The sequence below is a fragment of the Limulus polyphemus genome, unplaced genomic scaffold (assembly GCF_000517525.1).
Source record: "Limulus polyphemus unplaced genomic scaffold, Limulus_polyphemus-2.1.2 Scaffold65, whole genome shotgun sequence".
In the NCBI taxonomy this organism is placed as follows: Eukaryota; Metazoa; Arthropoda; class Merostomata; order Xiphosura; family Limulidae; genus Limulus; species Limulus polyphemus.
Genome location: NW_013665675.1, coordinates 307,199 through 327,310, shown reverse-complemented (window position 1 = coordinate 327,310; position 20,112 = coordinate 307,199). Strand labels below are relative to the sequence as shown.

Below are 20,112 nucleotides of genomic sequence, written 5' to 3'. Positions count from 1 at the left end.
GGGTTAATATGTGGGATGAATTAGTAAGACAGTGATTAAAAGCTACAATGATACAAGGTTTCCAATTAATCCTCTACACGTCTACCTGACAACTTTATTTAGATTTTTGTGAAAGTTCCATCTTAATACTTTTTTTACTTATTTTGTTATTTTTCTTGTCGTTGAAAAGGGCATCATATATATATATATATTTATCTTAGCCATTCCTTATCACATATATTAATATTCCCACAGCATATTTTCTCATCTTTGTATGGCCAGGTGGTTAGGGCAATCTGTGGGTCGCGGGTTCGAATCCTCGTCACACCAAACATGATCGCCCTTTCAAACGTGGGGGCGTTATTATTTTTCGGTTAATCCCACTATTCGTTACTAAAAGAGTTGCCCAAGAGTTGTTGGTTGGTGGGTGGTGATGACTAGCTGCCTTCACGCTAGTCTTTCACTGCTAAATTAGGGACGGCTAGGACAGATAGCCCTCGTGTATCTTTGTGCGAAATTGCAACCACACCAAACCAATTTTACACGTTTCTCCAGCGTAAAAATATAGATATTACGGTCCACGATAAAATATCTTTTAAAATAAACCGATATATATACTTTCGATTCATTCGTTCAAACTCAATAATTTCGCACTATTTACATAAATGTGCTTATGCTCTGAGTATAAATAACTCTTTAGTAAGCTTACATAACCTTTATAACCTTAAAGGTGTTTGAACGCAATGGCCAGACTTATTTTTGATGTTATTCTGCATAATTGGTTCTATTATATACCTAACCTTGCTAAACTCTTTTATAAAAGACGGGTTGGAGTTTTGTAAAAATTAACAACCCCGCAGAACGTAATTTTCTAATTACGTCATATAACCTAAAAATTACGGTTCAAACGTCGAAAGAAAACGAAGAAACCAAAATCAATAGGCCTAAGGTTTATGATAAGAATTCTATCACAAAGTTTAAACATAAAAATTAATTTCTAGTACCATCATTAGTTAAGATTAATTGCAATACGTTTCAAACAAAGAAAAAGGGTGTTATCCAAAAAAAAGTAATAATAAAACTGAAAAACTTCACAAAACCCAATAAAAACATACGAATTATGGTCATTAACCACTAACTTAGATGCTTTTAAAATTCACCAAACTTCGAAATGTTTAAGTCACGCTAATAAACAAAAACGTAAAACGGTCTAAAAGAGTGCAATTAAGTTAGCCCTCGTGAATATTGGAAATATTATATACATACTTAAGACAACAATATCAAGACATAGTTTTGTTTCTAAGCGACACAGACGAACGGAGCGTTACCAAAAGATAAACTATTAGATGGTTATCAACAGGATTATCAATTTCAAATATATTGATCCTGAATACAAACCGTTATGAATATAAGAAGTAGACGTAGCATCCAGACACTTAGTAAAACATATATCTAATTTTATAAGTTACTCAGTTTGCTAGGGCTTACTCTTTTTTTTTAACTAGAATGTTTGAACAAAATACATCTACGAAAGTTTAAAAACTACAATATTTACCCAAAATTTTAACTCAATGCAATTAGAAATAAAAATATTTGATATTTGATACCACAACTGATTAAAATGTCATGTGTGAATGTGATATTGCACAACAAGAAATGCATTGTATCGTTTTAAACGATGTAATAAGTAAATGGTGTTGAAAAGCCTTTTTATACAGGGTCTACTTGTTAAAGTTATTATTTATTTGTTGTTGTTTTTTTCCAAAAATAACCATATATTCATATATGTATATAAACTCTAGTTAGGCCTCTAGACGTGAGTCTTCATGGAGATCAAAACTCCTTTTCCGCTGGAAAAATGTCTCAAATAAAATGTCGTTCTGTTGGTTCGCGACCGCCAGCTGTTATATCCTGGTACAAGGGAAACGTTCGAATGAAATCTGCCAAGTCTGTAGTGTCCGTGGATGGAAATGCTACAACCAGCATCTTGGAATTTAGACCAACAATTGAAGACAACGGATTATACTTGTCTTGTAGAGCAGAAAACAGCTTGATCAAGGGTAGTAATGTTGAAAATGGCTGGACACTAAAAATACATTGTAAGTATCATCATTTCGAAAACTATCAAAATCTAAGAGGAAAATTCATTTTTTCATGATCAAATTCTTCTGATTACTGGTATTATAAACTCTCCACTCCAAGATTAGTCTCTTAAATATATATATATTTGCAATTAAAATCATAATATAGAAATTCATGATTATGTGGAATGAGAAACATGAATTCCTTCTCAAGTGATATTGTTTTCTGCCTGTATATTCGTTATACTTTAGTAAAAGTTTAGCTAGAGTATGCAGTAAATGTTTTATTCCAAAGAAACTATTATGAGTATTATTAATACGTTTGATTTAAGAAAGAAAAATTACCAAAATATATAACTGCCAGTAATGCTTGTGATGAAGACAAAGCGTTTGTGGAAAATTAAGAATTCGGAATTAGATTTTTTTGGCTCGACATTTACTAAGCTAAGCGAACTATAGAGCAGTGAAGATGAAATGATCCAGTCACGTGCCTTCATGTTGTCTCTTGCTATATAAGTTGCTTTATATATTTTGAGTGTTATTGTTTGTTTGTTTTTGTTGTTTAAGTCTGATTAATGGAAAGGTTTTTCCCATTGGCTAGTATAAATACAAAAACGTTATATTAAAATAATGTATTACTGTTTTAATGTGTGTGTTTTTTTTTGCAATATATTTCATGTATAGGTCATAGTTTGTATGTAAACCTTTTTATTTATAGGCTTGCTGCATGATATCTGAGAAAATGTTAATCCAGAAGAAGCGCCTTATGTAACCTTTAACAATTTTTATAGATTAGAATAGATATTTATGGTTTATGGTCAGTAGAAAGAATGGAATTAACTGTCGAGCAGTAGCCTGATATCTGGTTATTAGCGGACACAGAAAACACACAGCAACAGTATGGCATATCATAGCGGACACGGAAAACACCCAGCAACAGTATGGCATATCATAGCGGACACGGAAAACACCCAGCAACAGTATGGCATATCATAGCGGACACGGAAAACACCTAGCAACAGTATGACATATCATAGCGGACACAGAAAACACCCAGCAACAGTATGGCATATCATAGCGGACACGGAAAACACCCAGCAACAGTATGGCATATCATATCGGACACAGAAAACACCCAGAAACAGTATGGCATATCATAGCAGACACAGAAAATATCCAGCAACAGTATGATATATCATAACGTCGCTACCTTGGACTAAATCTTGTAAAACGTTACAAAAGTTAACACTGGAATAAAGGCACTTTATCTTCTATCTTTAGAATTGTATATTTCATCACTGAATAACAATTCAAACATTCTTTTATTCGTCTAATCATCTAGATCTGTTATATATAGCTGTATATATCTAAAATAATATTTGAATAACCAAACTTTACATTTCGTCATCCCAGCCAACATCGCATTAGGTGTTTCTGTAAGTAAAAGTTCGAAAATATAAGAATTGATCTATAAGGTATACATTGTTTCTGGTATATATATACGATTTCGTGCAATTCAGCCAATATTGTGTTTCCTATATTCATAACATTTGGGTGTCTGACACTATGTGTCAGTTCCAAATGAAAGGAATAGAAATACCTTGGATAAAATTATTATTAGTTATTGTCATAAAGATGTTTTGTTTTATATCGATATATTGAAGATTATTATTAACTGTTGTTTCTTAGACTTAACCATGTAGATCTTTAAACCACGAAGAGCTGAACCGATAAGAAACGCGATTCATTCTTTCTTCTGGATTTTAATCAAGCTTCGATATAAACAAATGTTTATTCGTAAAGATTTTAATATTTTTAATTTAGATCCGCCACAGCTTACTCTCCGTCTTGGCAGCAAACTACGCCACAGTCGCATTCAAGAAGGAAATGACGTATACTTTGAGTGCAGTGTTAAAGCGAGTCCGATGGTAAAAGATATTATATGGAAATTTGAGGGGCGAGAAGTTCATCTCAACACAACAGCTGGTATCATTATTAGCAATCAGACTCTGGTCCTGCAACATGTGAAGCGGACTAGTAGAGGGCGATATACTTGTTTCGCAACTAATAGCGAGGGACGTGGAGAAAGTAATACCGTCATCCTAAGGGTACAGTGTAAGCATATTACACAAATATATAGGATATTTCTTCAAATGTGATTATATATTCTTGGTGAAATGAATTATGTACCTATATCATGAACATGTTTGTAATGAAGAGAACTCGTAAAGTGATTTATGCGTATTTGAATATCGCGTTAGAGTGTTCTTTGCAACGCTGGGTTATCCTTAGTTAGAATTATATTTGTTCGAAGCTGAAGGTGCACAATTTCAAAGTAAACAACAAACAGAAAACAAAACCAAGTAAAATAATTTAATATTTTTAAAAATAAAATATTATGTATAAACGTTTATCGATAGAGTTCGGTAGCACTTATTCAGGTGACAAATATAATTGTATGTAAATGAAATATATCTATATTCTACAAATAAATAATTAAAAGATATATTATTGGGACTTGAACGCCTTTTCTGATGGATACAACGAACACAATTTAGTTGAAATACCATTACATTTTATTTAGCTTCTTCTAAAATTTTTAGAAAGGCGTTCGAATTATAACAACTGTTGTTGTAACAAATAGCTTATATAAATAGTGTTCTGAACTCAAAAAACAGTTGTATCACATCCGGCTTGATTAGCTCCGTATTCTTTGCCTCGAGCGAAACGTATCGTCTGCAATGGATATGACGAACATAATGTGATTGAAATACTTGAAAAAAAAACTTAAAGGACTGAATGAAAAATGTTGTGTTAAAAATATAATAGGCTTAACGCTAATGTATTATGAGAAGCATAACAAATATTATTCTTATATTTGATAGAGTATACTTTTTAGAACTCCAACCACATTTTATAAGTATATTGTACCTAAAAATGCTTATTTTTTCACTGCTTTAGGATAACTGTTTTATTATGCCAAAACACAGTCTTTATTGTCCTTTCATAATACAGAGATAAATATGTCTGGATTTTTTTCTCCAAGCCCTCTTTCAATTCATTTTCAATTAAATAAAAAATAGCATACTTATTGACATCAGTTTTCAAAATAATGTTTGTAATTGCGGAAAAAAAAACTTATTTAAACACTAGGACTATCTCAACAAAGCTTTCAGGTTCGTCTATAGGCTCTTTTTCAGGCGAAAGAGAATATGAATATGGACGTTATATACCTTAATCACATCGATGTAGAACATTGCATAACGTGCAATTAACCGTGTCACAAACAGAAAATGAATAACAGATGGCGCGGTATATTAACTAAATAATTATATCAATACATACAAATAATGATAACACAAAATAAAAATACAATTGTACATCATTTACACGTACATATAATTATACTGAACATTAATTAAAGAAACGACAAGAGGAATATAGATTAAATCTAACAAGGTCGAAGGATCGAATACATAAAGTGATTTCGAAACACAATGTGCATAAGCAACTGAAACACAAACGCTCAGACAACAGAATTTTATTCCACGATTAACTAATGTATATTCATTCTACCGTAGTCACGATTCAAACAAAGGTTTAGTCCAGAACGGACTTTTGAATATATATATTAGATTTGCATGCCTTCAAAAAAAGTTCAAATTACATTAAAATACACTTTGAACAAACAAATAAAATAGAACACTTTATTGTCTGTAAATCACTACAAATGTAAATGCAACTTTTTTGGGGGGGGTTAACTTATTAATGTTACTAAAATGTTCTATGAACAAGGGTATAACGTGTTAGGATATACAATACTCTGTGTAAGGTTTTTTTAATCAAAACACTGAGCAGAAGGTTAGAAAAAATAATTGATATCGCCAATTTGAATAAGGGAATGTCAAATAAAACAAATGGTTGCAATCCGTAGAATTAGTATGGTATACTGAATCTAGTAATCATAACTTCTATTCCATCAGATGCCCCCGCCTGTAAACCAGGTCAGAAGACGATTTACACTACCACAGTGAATGAACCTGTTCACGTTATTTGTGAAGTAGAAAGTGATCCCGAGGATGTTGTATTTAAGTGGAGATTTAATAATTCTCATGATACCCACGACCTCAGTAACTTTAAATCCCATAAAACAACGAGTACTGTCACTTACGTTCCAAAATCAAAATACGAATTTGGGAGTCTGTCTTGTACTTCATCTAACAGCGTCGGAGGCCAAGATGTTCCTTGCGTCTACTCTATCACAGCTGCAGGTAATTTACTTGTCAAGTATATAAACATTTGTGTCAGATGTAACGTTCCCTTTAAATCAACTCACACACACACACACGCATACATATATTAGTTTATGTTGTATTTTACATAAATGTAATATTTATTATGTTGATTAATTATGTACTCACTTGTAGTTCTTATCAAGTTTCATGAACTTTTTACCACATTTTACTGAAGTAGAAGTATCATAAATGCATATATTTTATAATACGTTCATTATTTTTTTAATTCACTGGATTTGTGCATGGAAGCAGAATAATATGCCATCAAAATACCTCGCATCTGATAATTTGTTTACATGTTTAGACGAAAAAAATAGCTTTTTTTAGCATATTCATACTTTAGTGACAAAGACCAATAAATAAGGTATTTCTTGGAACAGTTAGTTTAGTATTATATTTATATGCTACAATTTCTACGCTTTAAGAACATCTGATTATTTAATGCTTTTATTTTACACATAAATTTTGAGAGATCTATTAAAAATTTGAAGTAATATTGTACATATCGTTTTCCAATATTACTATTTCTTTTCGTTCGTAAACGTGTTTTGTTATGGGATTTGGTTGTTATGATTACAGTCGGACAGAAACTTTCAGTAATCGTGCCCAGATCTTCTTGTTTTACCTGTTGTCATTACTGTTGTTGTATATTTTATGAGATTAGAAAAACGGCCCTCTTTAGATTACATCTTCTCCAGTTTCTGTAACAAAATATAACTAATAAACTAGGATTACATAGCACATATATGATCATCATTAAATATTCCAGAAGGTACAGTTAAGTGTTTGCATAATCTGCCTTTATCTACGTCTTTAGAGTATTTTTGTCGTAGAGAAAATTTATCGACTGTTAGCTTTGAAATCGGAAATTTACCAAGCTTCTGGGAAACCTCGAAGATATGTTTTTTTGTTTTTTACCAGTAAACCATATTTTTAAAATTGTGCAAATTCACTGAAGTTATGCCATAAAACAAGTAATACATGTCAATACTTAAACTCACATCTTCGATAAAATATTTGTACAAAACCATCACCTTCTAGTTGAAAAACAGCCGTCTTCAACTGGTTTCATAACTCAGAGATGTGTTTTTCTCTACCTGTATTGTTCAAGCCTTTCAAGATGACTGTTTTACTGTGTATAAAAGTCCATCGAGCGGTGTTAAAGACGATATATGGTTTCAGAAATCCAGGCTCTTTGCCTGTGACGCTTTGACAACAATAGATGTTTGAGGTAACCTTTACTACGAGACGTATTGAGAAAATCTGTCTCAACGATTCTCAAAAGTCTAGAATAAGCAGTAAAAATAAGCTAATACGTTTTCCTAAAGTTGTTTTTTATTCCTAGATTTATAACTTCCATTTAAAAGTTTCAGCGTAAACTATTTCTTCTGAATGTGCCTTAGAAACCGGATTTAAAATCGTTCTATTGTATTCTTAATTTTTTTTTAAGTAACAAGAACACCCAATTTAAGGCTATTTGTCTTATATACGTTTTAGCGTCACATAAATGCAAAATATAAAAACAATTGTTCATAAAGTTTAAAAGGGATTATAAGTTTTAACAATCTCCACATATTTGAAGCTGTGAAGCTATGGACTATATTATGCATTGTAAATTTCGAACGCTTCTTTTATCAAACACAAAAAATTTATACGAGCTACTTAACGAAAAACTTCTAAAAAGACTGCATTGTAAAATCAAACATGGCATTTAAGTAATTCTGATAGTTAATTTTAAGCACGTAAAAAAAAGTACTGGGTACATTAGCAGACGGCATTATTATTTTCCATCTTCTTACTATTTCTTCTTGCATGAATAAATAGACAGAATTGTCTATTAACTATGGAGATAAAGATTTATCAATACATAGTGTTAAAAAAAGGTAATAATGGTTGCTTTCTAAAGTGTGATGTCGTATTTAGTGTCGTAAATTGTGCTTCGGTTTTTGTTTTGTTTTGAAGAGAGAAGTATGTTTTCAATGTTATGATGACTCCTATTAGAAATATAAATATATGCTTTTAATGGAATAACTGAACTTTTGTGTCAAAGTATCTCATTGGTAAACACGAACGTCAGAAGTTGTAGATTAACAATAGTCATATTAAAACACGATGATGTTTTTGTTACTATTTCTGTGTGTATACAAGATACTAATTTCATTTGTATAATTCTAAAGTTTATTTAAGACAGTAAGCATAAGAAACATTTTATTTGAAACACTTAATATTTCAACACCAAAAAATCCAAATTCGTTGATATATCTTAAAAAGACGTATTGACTAACGTCATTTTTCGAAGCTTATTAATTGATTTTCTTTCCATTACCAGGTCCTCCTGAATCAGTTCGGAATTGTTCTGTAACCAACCAAACTCGATCTGGAATTGCGGTAAAATGTGCAGATGGATATGACGAAAGTTTAACGCTACAACTTTTTGTAGAAGCTTACGATATAACGACTAGTAGTGTTGTGGCAAATTTTTCCACAATTTCCCCGTCTTTTGTTATGAAAGGTCTTCCTTCTGGGTCTAACTTCGTTTTGAAAATATATGCTGTCAACCATCATGGTAAAAGTGAGCCTTTAATTCTAAAAGGAAGAACGGTACAAACAGCTGAGACTCAGTCTCGCCGAGGTAATATTTGTACTTGTACTACAAAATGATAAATGATTTAGAAAATAGAGAGCATAATGTTTTTAAGGCTAGTTAGGCTAATTAATAGGGATAAAATGAAGTCTAGTGATGAATACAACAACGATGTTTAGAAAGAAAAGTATTTGTATTTACATATGTCGAAAGTTATGGAATTAAGTAATACGATCATCATCGAGATCTAAAACAAAGTGTATTATGATATCTAAATACAAATGAAGTAAAATCCAAATGATATTTGAAAATATGAACCTTTGAAATCATTGATAAAAATTAAAAGTCTAATATGCTAATATAAAATGAGATGTCTATTACTGTGAAAATAAAGCGAAACAAGCGGAGATATTTTTGTACATAAAGCAACACAAAGTGGAATTTAGATACTAACGTATTAGTCGAAATTTGGTTTCAAGAAATAGAGAGTAATGACTTTTTATCAACTTATAAGTCATAACAGTTTTAATTGCAGTAATGTCTATAGATTATCTGAATCAAGATGGTGTTTTTGGAAATTTAGAATTTTGTAATGAGAAGTTTAAGAAGGACCATCTGTAATGACAGTTAACTTGTTAAATGTATTTGTTTATTATTAAGCACAAAGCTACACAAAGGACTATCTGTGCTCCGCTCACCATGGGTATCGTAACCCGGTTTTTAGCATTATAAGTCCGCCTCCATACCATTGTGCCACTTGGTGGGGGGGGGGGGGGCTATACGTTAAGATTTGAGGGTAAAGGCAAGTTCTACTAAATCCCCATAAGTTTTCATAATTTCTGTATTTCAATGGTGTTTGTTTTTGTTATTACATATTTGAACTTACTGTCAGTAGACGTATATTAGTGGTATATAAGCCAGAAATGAAGTGGCATCGGATAATTGGGTTTTATATTATTATTATATATTATTATTGTGGAAACGAAATCTACATTTAAATATGAGTTGAGGTGAAGGATAGAACTTAATTTTTTTATCAATCTATAGATTTGTTTCTAATCTGTAAGGCCCTCAAGTGGCAGAGCGGTAAGTCTGAATACTTTTAACGCTAAAAATTTGGTTTTGACACTCGTGGTGGGCACAGCACAGATAGGCCATTGTGTAGCTTTGCGCTGTACATCAAACAAACAAACTAATCTTTAAACTTTAAGAATTCATAAATGGTAGAATGATAAGGAAACGAAAGGGCAAGGGGCAGTAAGATAGGAATTTTGTCCATAACTCACCCACATAAAATCTGCATGCTAAGTGTCCACATTCCATTTACAGTAATTTTTGTCTTGTATATTTGAGGGTCAGGACCCACATTATTGATCATCGCATCCCACAATTAATGCACTCGTACGAAGCAAGCAATACTTGACTAGCCAGGGTAAGACACTTTGCCTTTCACACTAAAAACTTGGAAGAAGACGGAGTTGGTATTTTTACAGAGAAGGTTATCCATTTTACTTCTGGCCCACACTTCATACAATCCCTCCTCATATAAATGTTCTTGCAGATACGATATCGCTTGTTTCAGCTGGTTTACGTTCAGTATCAGTAAACGCAGATATTTTTCAGACGACCGTGGAAAGTCCAACGCCATATATCCTGCTCTAATCTTTTCTCATATCGAATTCTTTCGCGGTAAGTCTTTGGACTTAAGAATTTTGTTAAATTGTTTTGGGTTATTTCACAAGATCTGACTGCGTTGTGCAACAGCTGAATTTGTTTCTGCGTTTTGTGTGAAAATAGACCAATATGAGAAGCAAATAATACTGAAAATTATTAAATAATCCCCTCTATGAAAAGTATTTGTATGATGGAAAATCCATTTTCAGCAGCTTATGGTGTTTTATATAACTACTTATTTCTTCTACCTCTCAATTCACTTTTATGGTAGGCCTTGAAAGATTCGATGTATATGGTTATGAGCCGAAAGAATGGTAACCGGATTTTCCATCCTCCATTCCACTTCGTAAAGTTGTTCCAATACATCCCTTAGTCCTTTATCCACAACATTCACGTTTTGTTGTTGCATCTAGTAGAAGGAGCCTAGTGTATTCCTCTGTTTAGAGAATTGAAAATAGAATCCTGTTGGGTAATCCAGTATAGAATTTAATGTGGAGAACTTCTTAAAAGGTTCGCTTAGGTATTATATGAGTATTCCTGAAATAAGGGAATACTGTAAGACAAGTCATCAAACAGAGACTTAGTCATTGCAGTCATACCAAAGTATTCATCATTGGTTAGCGTGTGATATCTGTCAAACTGTATCCAATTTCATATTTTTGCTGCTACAAATATGTTCTTCAAAAGACCAAACACGTTCTTTCTGCTACAATTCGTGTGGTCTATCACCTACCACCTAGTACGAATAGAATACAAACTGCTTTATTTTCATGTGCCCCACTCCAACAAGAATAACAATACCCGGTAGAACAAATACTTGTGTACGTATATAAAGTCATACAACAGTCAGTTAAGTACATTTTTATCACGTAACACAAATGTATCACGTATGACAAATACTAGTTGACCTGATGTTCAGTCTTAAACGTTTGAGGACTTGTACGATCTAATGTCCTTGAATATATACCAAGAATGGAATGTGGTAGAGTATATGCATAGTTTCGATAATTTCTGCCAATTTTATTGTCAACTGAAGGGAGATAAGAACACGATATTTGCTACAAAGTACACCTTCTTCCGAAAGCCTTTTCCCTTGTATTTGACGGTACCTTCTTAATTTCTCAATTACTCGGTTTTCATATGCATCATTCTCCCTTTAAATGAACGTTATACGACACATTTGTGTTCATTCATCATGGCTAAATGATGTCAAAAGTAATACACTGTGTTTATGGGAAGTATATCATAAATGATTAATCATTAAACATTCAACATGAGTTAACTGGAGGTCAAATTTCATAAACATTTCCTCGGACATAGTTATTTAGTTATTACATAATTGCGGATGTCACGAGAAACCAATTCCCCTAAATGCTATTTCCATGTTACCCTTTTATTAAAAATCGATTAAACTTTTAAACTGTAGGTTTCCAACTTAAATCTCTTTGTTATTTTAATTTGCATTTGAAAAATAAATGCATTTAATAGCCACAAAATGTATAAGGCCTTCATACGCAGGTTCTTACATTTAACTCTCTAAACAATCGTCCTGACCACACATATTTTTTTTACTGCTACCGAGTTCGTACAACCCAAGGGTGTATCTCTCTAAATCAATTGGATTTTCTCTTTCTGCTTTAGCAGTAAATAAGAATTGGTTTTCACGGTACTGGCTTTCTGACTAAAGGCTTACACTGAATTCATATTTGCAATAAAACAGGTGTAAGAAATATCACAAAATACAATAACTCTATTTAATTCTATGCATTTGAGGTTGGTCAAAATAACCGACCGTTTAAACACCACCATGTAATCATGAAATTATACATAGATGTATTTTGTACATACACAAAGATCAGATTTTTTAACTAAGTAGTTTTGTTAATGATTTGTCTGTGAACTTATGGAGTCATAATGAGTAAGGGGGGGGGGGTGATACAGGTGGAAAATTAAGGATATAGCAATAAAGAAGTTCATTTTTTAAATATACCTCATGGTAGATCCGTTACACGTCAAATGACTTCCATTATAAATATTTCTGGCCGTAATGTATAGGCAGATTTTCTTTCATACAGACATTTGTTTTTTGGGGATCAGTGTCTTATTTATGAGGCTAAGAAATTATAATTTATTGTGAGGAAACTTGTTTCGGGGAGTAGTTAGGTTAGAAAGGAGTTTAGTTGCCAACTTATTTTATAAGTATGTGTATAAGAACTATCTCTTTGTAAGCAGAGTTTAAATATCTTCTTTAAAATGGACATGACTATATTGCACTTGAAAACAACTAAAATATACAAATGTGTTTCCTAAACACAGACTTGTGCAAACTATACATTTGACTGTTGCAGTAAGATAAGCACATAAAATTTTGTGTCTTAAGAGCATGAATGATGTGTGTTTCCAATCAAAATTGTTTTATTTCAAATACATTATTTGCCTGGCGTGGGATGGTGGTTAGGGCGCTCGTTAGGGGGTGGTGATTAGAGTTGGTGGTGGGTGGTGTTGAATCACTGTTTTCCTTTAAGTCTTTCATTGCTAGCCTCACAGTGGAACGGGGCCATGTCTGCTGACTTATGACGGTAGAAACCGTGTTTCGATACCCGTGGTGGGCAGAGCACAGAAGCCCTCAAGTAACTATGTTCGAAAGTAGATTGTTGCGGACTTACAACGCTAGAAACCGTGTTCCGGTACCCGTGGTGGGCAGAGCACAAATGCCCTCAAGTAACTATGTTCGAAAGTACATTGTTATGATAACGAGTTTCTTGTTTAAAAGTTCAAGAGTAGCAAGCACTCGCTGGAAATGAATCGTTCTTCCTTTCACATTATCTATTAGGTATTGCTTTTATGCAGCGTTTGATTTTTAATTAATGTTAGGAAATGACTTAATTTACTAATATTGTTATGTGTGTGCAAATTGTATAAAGTTCAATACAAAAATTATGTTCTGTTTCGTTAGCCCTCTATGATTGTGCTGTTTTTAACTTGAAGTTGTGGTGTAGCCATTCAAACGCCAGGTTTGTGTTGCACAGAACAAAAGTTGCGTTGTTTTTAACGAAAGGTTTTTTTTATACAGTGTAAATCTGTCATAGTAAAGGACTTGATAAGGCGTTTTTATGAATTACAGAAGTAGAAAAAGTTGGTTATCTTGATATACAAAATAAGTAAAAATTAATTTTCTTGAAGTTCAAAAGTGGAGGTAAATGTATATAATATCATAATTTTATACTTTCATCGCAAACAATCGCATATATAACACATGGTATTACGCAGTATTTAAGGGTTTTTTTTTCATAAAAAGAATAATTTATATTCAAAAATGAAAATACAAAATAGTTTGGTTCGAATTTTGCGCAAACCTACACGAGGGCTATCTGCGCTAGCCGTCCCTAATTTAGCAGTTAAAAACTAGAGGGAAGGCAGCTAGTCATCATCACCCATCGCCAATTCTTGGGCTACTCTTTTACCAACGAATAGTGGAATTGACCGTGAACATTATAACGCCGCCACGGCTGAATGACCTAAGGAAACGAACTTAAGCCTAAAAACATTTAGTGTTCTCTGGAGGCAATGTATTGCTAATATCAAAGGAAAACTCTTTTTGTGAGGATAAATTTACTACAATGTTGAAACGCGGGGAAAGAAAGGTTTCCATTACAAGAAATGCGATGTGTTTTAATATATCAGCATCAACATTTATTATCATTTTCGTTGTATAACTTAGCAGTGTAAATTAGTGGATGATACATTCTTATCCTGTCATTACACATCAATAATTGAAATCACATTAGATTTATAATATGTGGTGGATTAAAATACATTCTTCCAGAAAGCGAATGGAAAATTCCTGTCAATCCAGTTTTAATTGCTCTGCTGTCCATTGTCGGAATTTTAGTCGTAATTGCCCTTTGTGTAATCATCATTTTGAAAACAAGACAAAGTCGCCGACGCAAAGGTGAGAAATTACATAATTTCAGATGTTTTGAATAACAAATTAATTTATATTTAAGGCCAATAAGAAAACAAAAAATGTAAATTAATATAATATTTTATTGAAGCTGTAAGGAAATTATATTTACACTATATACATAAGTGTCTTAATAATGGTTGGAGACGGCTTGAATGGGTAATGGTACATTTTGGTACATGATGATGGCAAAACCTTGTCGAAACGTTGTACATTTGCTGTTATGTTAAACTTATATTAAAGTTTTCTTCATTACCCATTCAAGCCATCTCCAACCATTACTAGTCTCAAAGTGGGTTCTTCGTCATCGAATAAGTGTCTTAAACTTTCATTAGAAATTACAGTTTAATGAGTATTTAGTTAAATATTTAGCTTTATTGGTACTATTTGAGGGTTATCTTTAAAATATGTTCATAATTATTCGACATGCATAAATATCCTCTGTCAGAAGTAAATCTAATCAAATTTTATCAGTTCACGATATAAATTTTTGGTTTTATTAACTTGTCTCTTTAATACTAAATATTACAAGTTAAGTTATAAAGTAATTTTTGTCTGTTTATGGTCAAGCTGTGAAATGGTAAAATTTCTGACACACATTATTTTTGTTTGGTTTGAGAACAGATTAAAATTTTCCGCATTTCTGTTTCGTTCCAGAAAATCGAAAATCCCTGGGAAAAATCACGTAAGAATTACTGTTTGTTTGTTTTTTTTTTTACTTTTCAATAACTAAACACACATACACATATATATTCAGCAATCAAAGTAACTTTAACTTCTTACCAGTATGGTAGCAGTTTATGTTACCCCCTCCCCCAAAAATATCAGCGCTGCTACTTTATGGGAACCGAAGTTTTAACAATTCGAATATACACCTAATGCTATTAACAGCTACTACATTTAACAGAAAAAATATATGTTTGAATGTAATTCAAAATTGTACCTTAGTTATGTAAATACATCCCACCTTATTTGGAGAGGAGCATGAAATGCACTACTTTTTACAACAATATAACAAGATAGCAAACAATATCGGTAAAAACCGTTGAGATAAGTCAAAATATAACATTAACTTGACAACATTATTTACCGATACGGCGTACCGGCACTAAAATGCTTACCGTTACGCCGTACCGGACCGGATCGGCTCACTTTAACCTCTGGACGGACGTTATGTAAATTCATGATTTATGAAAGGTTATCTTAGGACATATGTAATTGTAAAAAATGTCCATAAAAACTGCAAAAGATAAAATGTGAAACCGCAACTTTGCATGTATATCAACATTGACCCAACAAACTTGCATGCCAAATTTGGTGAAGATTCATCTACAGGGAGTGAAGTATTGGTAAAACACGCAAAAACGCCCATAAAAACCGCAGAACGCAAAATGCAAAACTGAAAATTTGTATGTACCCCCCGCATAGACTTAATGAACCTCCACATCAATTTTGGTGAAGATCCATCCAAACACTGCGAAGTAGTTATACGGACATGCAACAGACAACAAACAGTACTCTTACATATATATATATATACATGTATGTAAATTGCCTCGTTATTATTATTGACTTTTATATTTGTATTAAGAAGTTGTTAGTTTAGAAAGTATTTTATTCGTGTCTTATTTCCCACAGGGCCATGTATAATAGTACAAGATATTACGTGCAGATTATCTCTGTTATGCCGAAAACTTTCTTTCACTTTAAATGCGAGTGATTTTTAATTCTTTTCAGTATATATTGTTTGTACACTGGAACTGTTACTTTTTGTGGTATGTATGTTTTGCTTTTCAAACCACTTTTTGTGGTATGTATGTTTTGCCTTTCAAACCAATTTTATGTATGCATTCTCTGCTTGGGAAAGAATATCCTACTATTTACATTCTGTTTTTGTCGTTGAACTTAGTCAACATGCAGAAATTCCATGTTATCATTATCAAATCCAAATACTTTTATCATAATGAAGTTATGTTGTCGTTGTTGTTTTAGCAAAACAATTAACTTTTAAATTATAAAGTAAAATATAACCGAGCCGAGAAGTAGAAGGATTGTTAACAAATGCAGTCGAAGTGTGGGAAAGTTTGTATTTTTTTTCGGACTTTCGCTTGCGTCATACAATTTCCTTCAACTTGGGGAATGAACGAGGCCATTCTTTATTCAGGATACCATTGGATCGTGTATTAAGCTCCGTGTAAAGTTTGGTGAAGCTCCATAGAGTATTCAAGAAGAGAGAAAATAACTCTAAATCTTTCCAGTACACGCGAAGAAAGAAAAATAAGGATAAGCTTAGCTTGCAAAAGGCAATTCGTAGAATTCCCATAAATTCTTCTTTTTTTTCTACTACTACTACTAAAAACACTTGTAAGTAATGTCATTAAGCAAATTCAACAATTATTTCTAAGCATAAACGCCCCCCACAGGGCTTAGCGGTAGCCTCCCGTGGGATAGCGGTAATTTTACAGAGGTACAACTCTACAATTCGGGGTTCGATTCCCCGCGGTTGACGCAAATAATACAATGTGGCTTTGCCCTAAAACAAACAACAGTCGCTTAGTGGTATATCTAAAGGCTTATAACGCTAAAATCCAGTTTTGAATATTAGAGGCGAGCAAAAAAAATATACTTAAACATTAATATATACATATGATATTCGGAATAAAAAAGGAATTGGTATTTTCCTTCTACCAGCATTGTTCAAGTAATCTTTCAAACATTTCTTTAGAAGTGGTTGTTAAATAACTTATAATAGTTCTTTATTTTCATTCAAAAGTTCTTATTAATAATTGTGGTAATTTACAGGCCAGTTATTATGTCAAACCTTTCCTCCTCATATTTTTAATTTTTAAATAGAAAGATCGATCCTATCTCTAATATAAATGTGGGGGTGGGGGGGGATTTGGATAAAAACTGTGGATTCTAAATAACTTTCTTACTGCAAATTTGAAGAAACTCCAAGAGTAGTAATTAGATACCAAACAAATAAAGTTGGAACCAAATCCGTGAAACACCAAAAATCACTTCGTAAGCGTATTTTCAGTTTCTTACTGAATGTGTTTTTATTTAATATTAGAATATAATATTTGGCGAAAATGATTTGTTTGACGCTTTCTTTCATTCTAAGTTATTTTGAAAGCTAAGGTTCATTCTGCCAGTTTTATAGCAAATGTTACTTAATTTCATTAAATTAAGCAGACACGAATAGGTGTAGGAAGTAACCAGCTGGTAATCAGTAATCTACTACGTTCTACGTTGTTTAGCACGTGTAACAATGCGAGTATGTTACAAGTTTTAATGACTTATAATGATAATGAAGTTACACATGTGAACAGTTCTCATAACCAAAATTGCGTACTGTGGTATCAGTATTATTCATTATCTTACCTAGTCACCTGAAAACCTTCCCCAAGTAGACTAGCACTAGAAATATTTTCTTCAAAATTAGATTTCGTGAGTACAATATTTGATTATTCCTCCGCATATATTATTATTATACGTTATTAACATCAAAACTAATGTCACAACTGATATGGTCGAAAAGTGTCTGATATAGAATTATGTAGAACTTATGGTGTTTTATGTTTTTGTTGTTGTTTGACTGCTAAAATACCGGATGACATACGACATTTACAGACAGACAGCTTTATATATATATATAATGGTTACTTATACCCATACTTCCTTTGAAGAATGGTATAGCAAGATTATTCCCTACTGGTTCAATTTAAAGAAGATAATGTGTGCTTGAAATGTCTTCCAAATTCTCTAATCCAAATTCCATATTTTTTTTAATATAAAATTGTCCAACATCAAACTAATGAATTTTTCATTTTCAACTTTACGCTACCTTACTGTATGTTTTTACTACTAAAGTTCCTTTTAAATTGTTTTTGATTTTCGAATGTTTACTTGCTTCAAGCGAGTTAGTAGGCACGCAGAAATTGCCTTGTACATAGATCGGTTATTAAAAATGAATTAGTTTCGTTCGAACACACTCATAAGAGCTCTGCACTGTTAACAATACATCTAAGTGAGAGAACCAATACATGCCACTTTTTATTCTTAAATACTTATTGCCAGTTCGTGCAAAATGAAGCACATTTTATTAAAACTCAGTTCTAATACGGTGTGTTTTGAAATAAAGTATTCTAACACAATATACTTTATGTGATCGGAGCATAACATTAGGTTGTACCTGTGTTTACATTATTTTTGTATTTCGTGTGAACTAATTTGAAAGAAATTGATTTTAATTTTCTTTCATAATGTTAACGTATTTTCCCAGTAAACATTTGAAATTGACTGGGTGAGTTTTGAGAGAAAAACTATTTCAACAGAAATGTTTATTCGTATCTTAGTAAATTTGAGCACTTTCTTCTAAATTAGCCAACATGTTTCTCCAACAGCTCTAAATTTATAAACATATATTGCGTACTTTCCTCTGGAATGCAACAGAAAAAATTGTATCGGATTTCTTACACTTGTATTTTGTACTGCTAAGCCTATTTCCCGGAGTTCCTAATTTTTCACTTCTGATCAGCAGCAACCTTCCCAATTACCATTCATGCTAAGAGATTAGTATATCATTTCAAAATTAAAGACGATTAGCTCAGATAGTCCTTGAGTAGCTTTTCGTGAAAATTCAACAAACAAACAATTATTTTGCGAGAAGAACACCATTATTTCTAAACAGATAATTTCAAGAGACTGATCAAATAAAATTATATTTTACAAGTGTCTTCAAACGTTTCTTTTTTTGCCATCGTGTCTTCAGTTACAACATTTTTGCTAACTCGCATCTTTAAGTTAAAATAAAAAGAATTAATCTAAGACAAGTTGGTTTATTTGATTCAGTTTAGCAAAGCTATTAGGGATATTCAAGTCGTAATGAGAAGTATTTTGTCTTTGTCGTTTAACTATCGTGCATATTGAATTGAGGAATAGATCTTTTGTTGTGAATTCTCATGATGTACAAAACCATATTTCATTTCATGATGTTTAAACAAATTCACGCATGTGATACGAGTTGTGTTTTACAGAGAATACTCAAATCAACCAGATAAAGACATATTGTCTGCTGACGAATTCTCCAAAGAAATGTACGAAGAAAACTGCCCTGATGTAATCCCAGGTAGGTGTTTGATTGGTTTAGTTTGTTTTGAATTTCACGAAAAACTACACGAGAGTTATCTGCGTTAGCCGTCCCTAATTTTGAAGTGATATACTAAAGGGAAGGCATCTAGTCATCAACACCCACCGCCAACTCTTGAGATATTCTTTATCACCGAATTGTGAGATTGATCGCAAACATTATAACGCCCCAAAGTCTGAAAGGGTGAGCATGTTTGATGAGGCGGGGATTCGAACCCGCAGATTGCGAGTCGAATCCTCTAACCACCACGCCGGGTGTTTGATAGCCATTAACTTAATCTTGATTCCATACGTCTTAAAATCCTAGTAATATACTGATACGTTTCGAAAATTTTCTATGTAAAATATTTTTCTTTGATAGATTGTTTATGTAGAGTATTCATG

General features: G+C 32.4%; 1 protein-coding gene across 1 annotated transcript in view; it reads left to right on the top strand.

The window, feature by feature from the left end:
- The window catches only part of LOC106465038 (contactin-6-like), a 129,034-nt gene that overhangs the window by 105,531 nt on the left and 3,391 nt on the right, over positions 1–20,112 (top strand). The window contains exons 5-11 of the mRNA XM_022393368.1: positions 1,782–2,078; positions 3,885–4,175; positions 6,044–6,331; positions 8,685–8,987; positions 14,440–14,565; positions 15,235–15,262; positions 19,617–19,708. Of these exons, the coding sequence (XP_022249076.1) occupies positions 1,782–2,078; positions 3,885–4,175; positions 6,044–6,331; positions 8,685–8,987; positions 14,440–14,565; positions 15,235–15,262; positions 19,617–19,708 (1,425 nt within the window). The remainder of the gene's footprint in view (positions 1–1,781; positions 2,079–3,884; positions 4,176–6,043; positions 6,332–8,684; positions 8,988–14,439; positions 14,566–15,234; positions 15,263–19,616; positions 19,709–20,112) is intronic.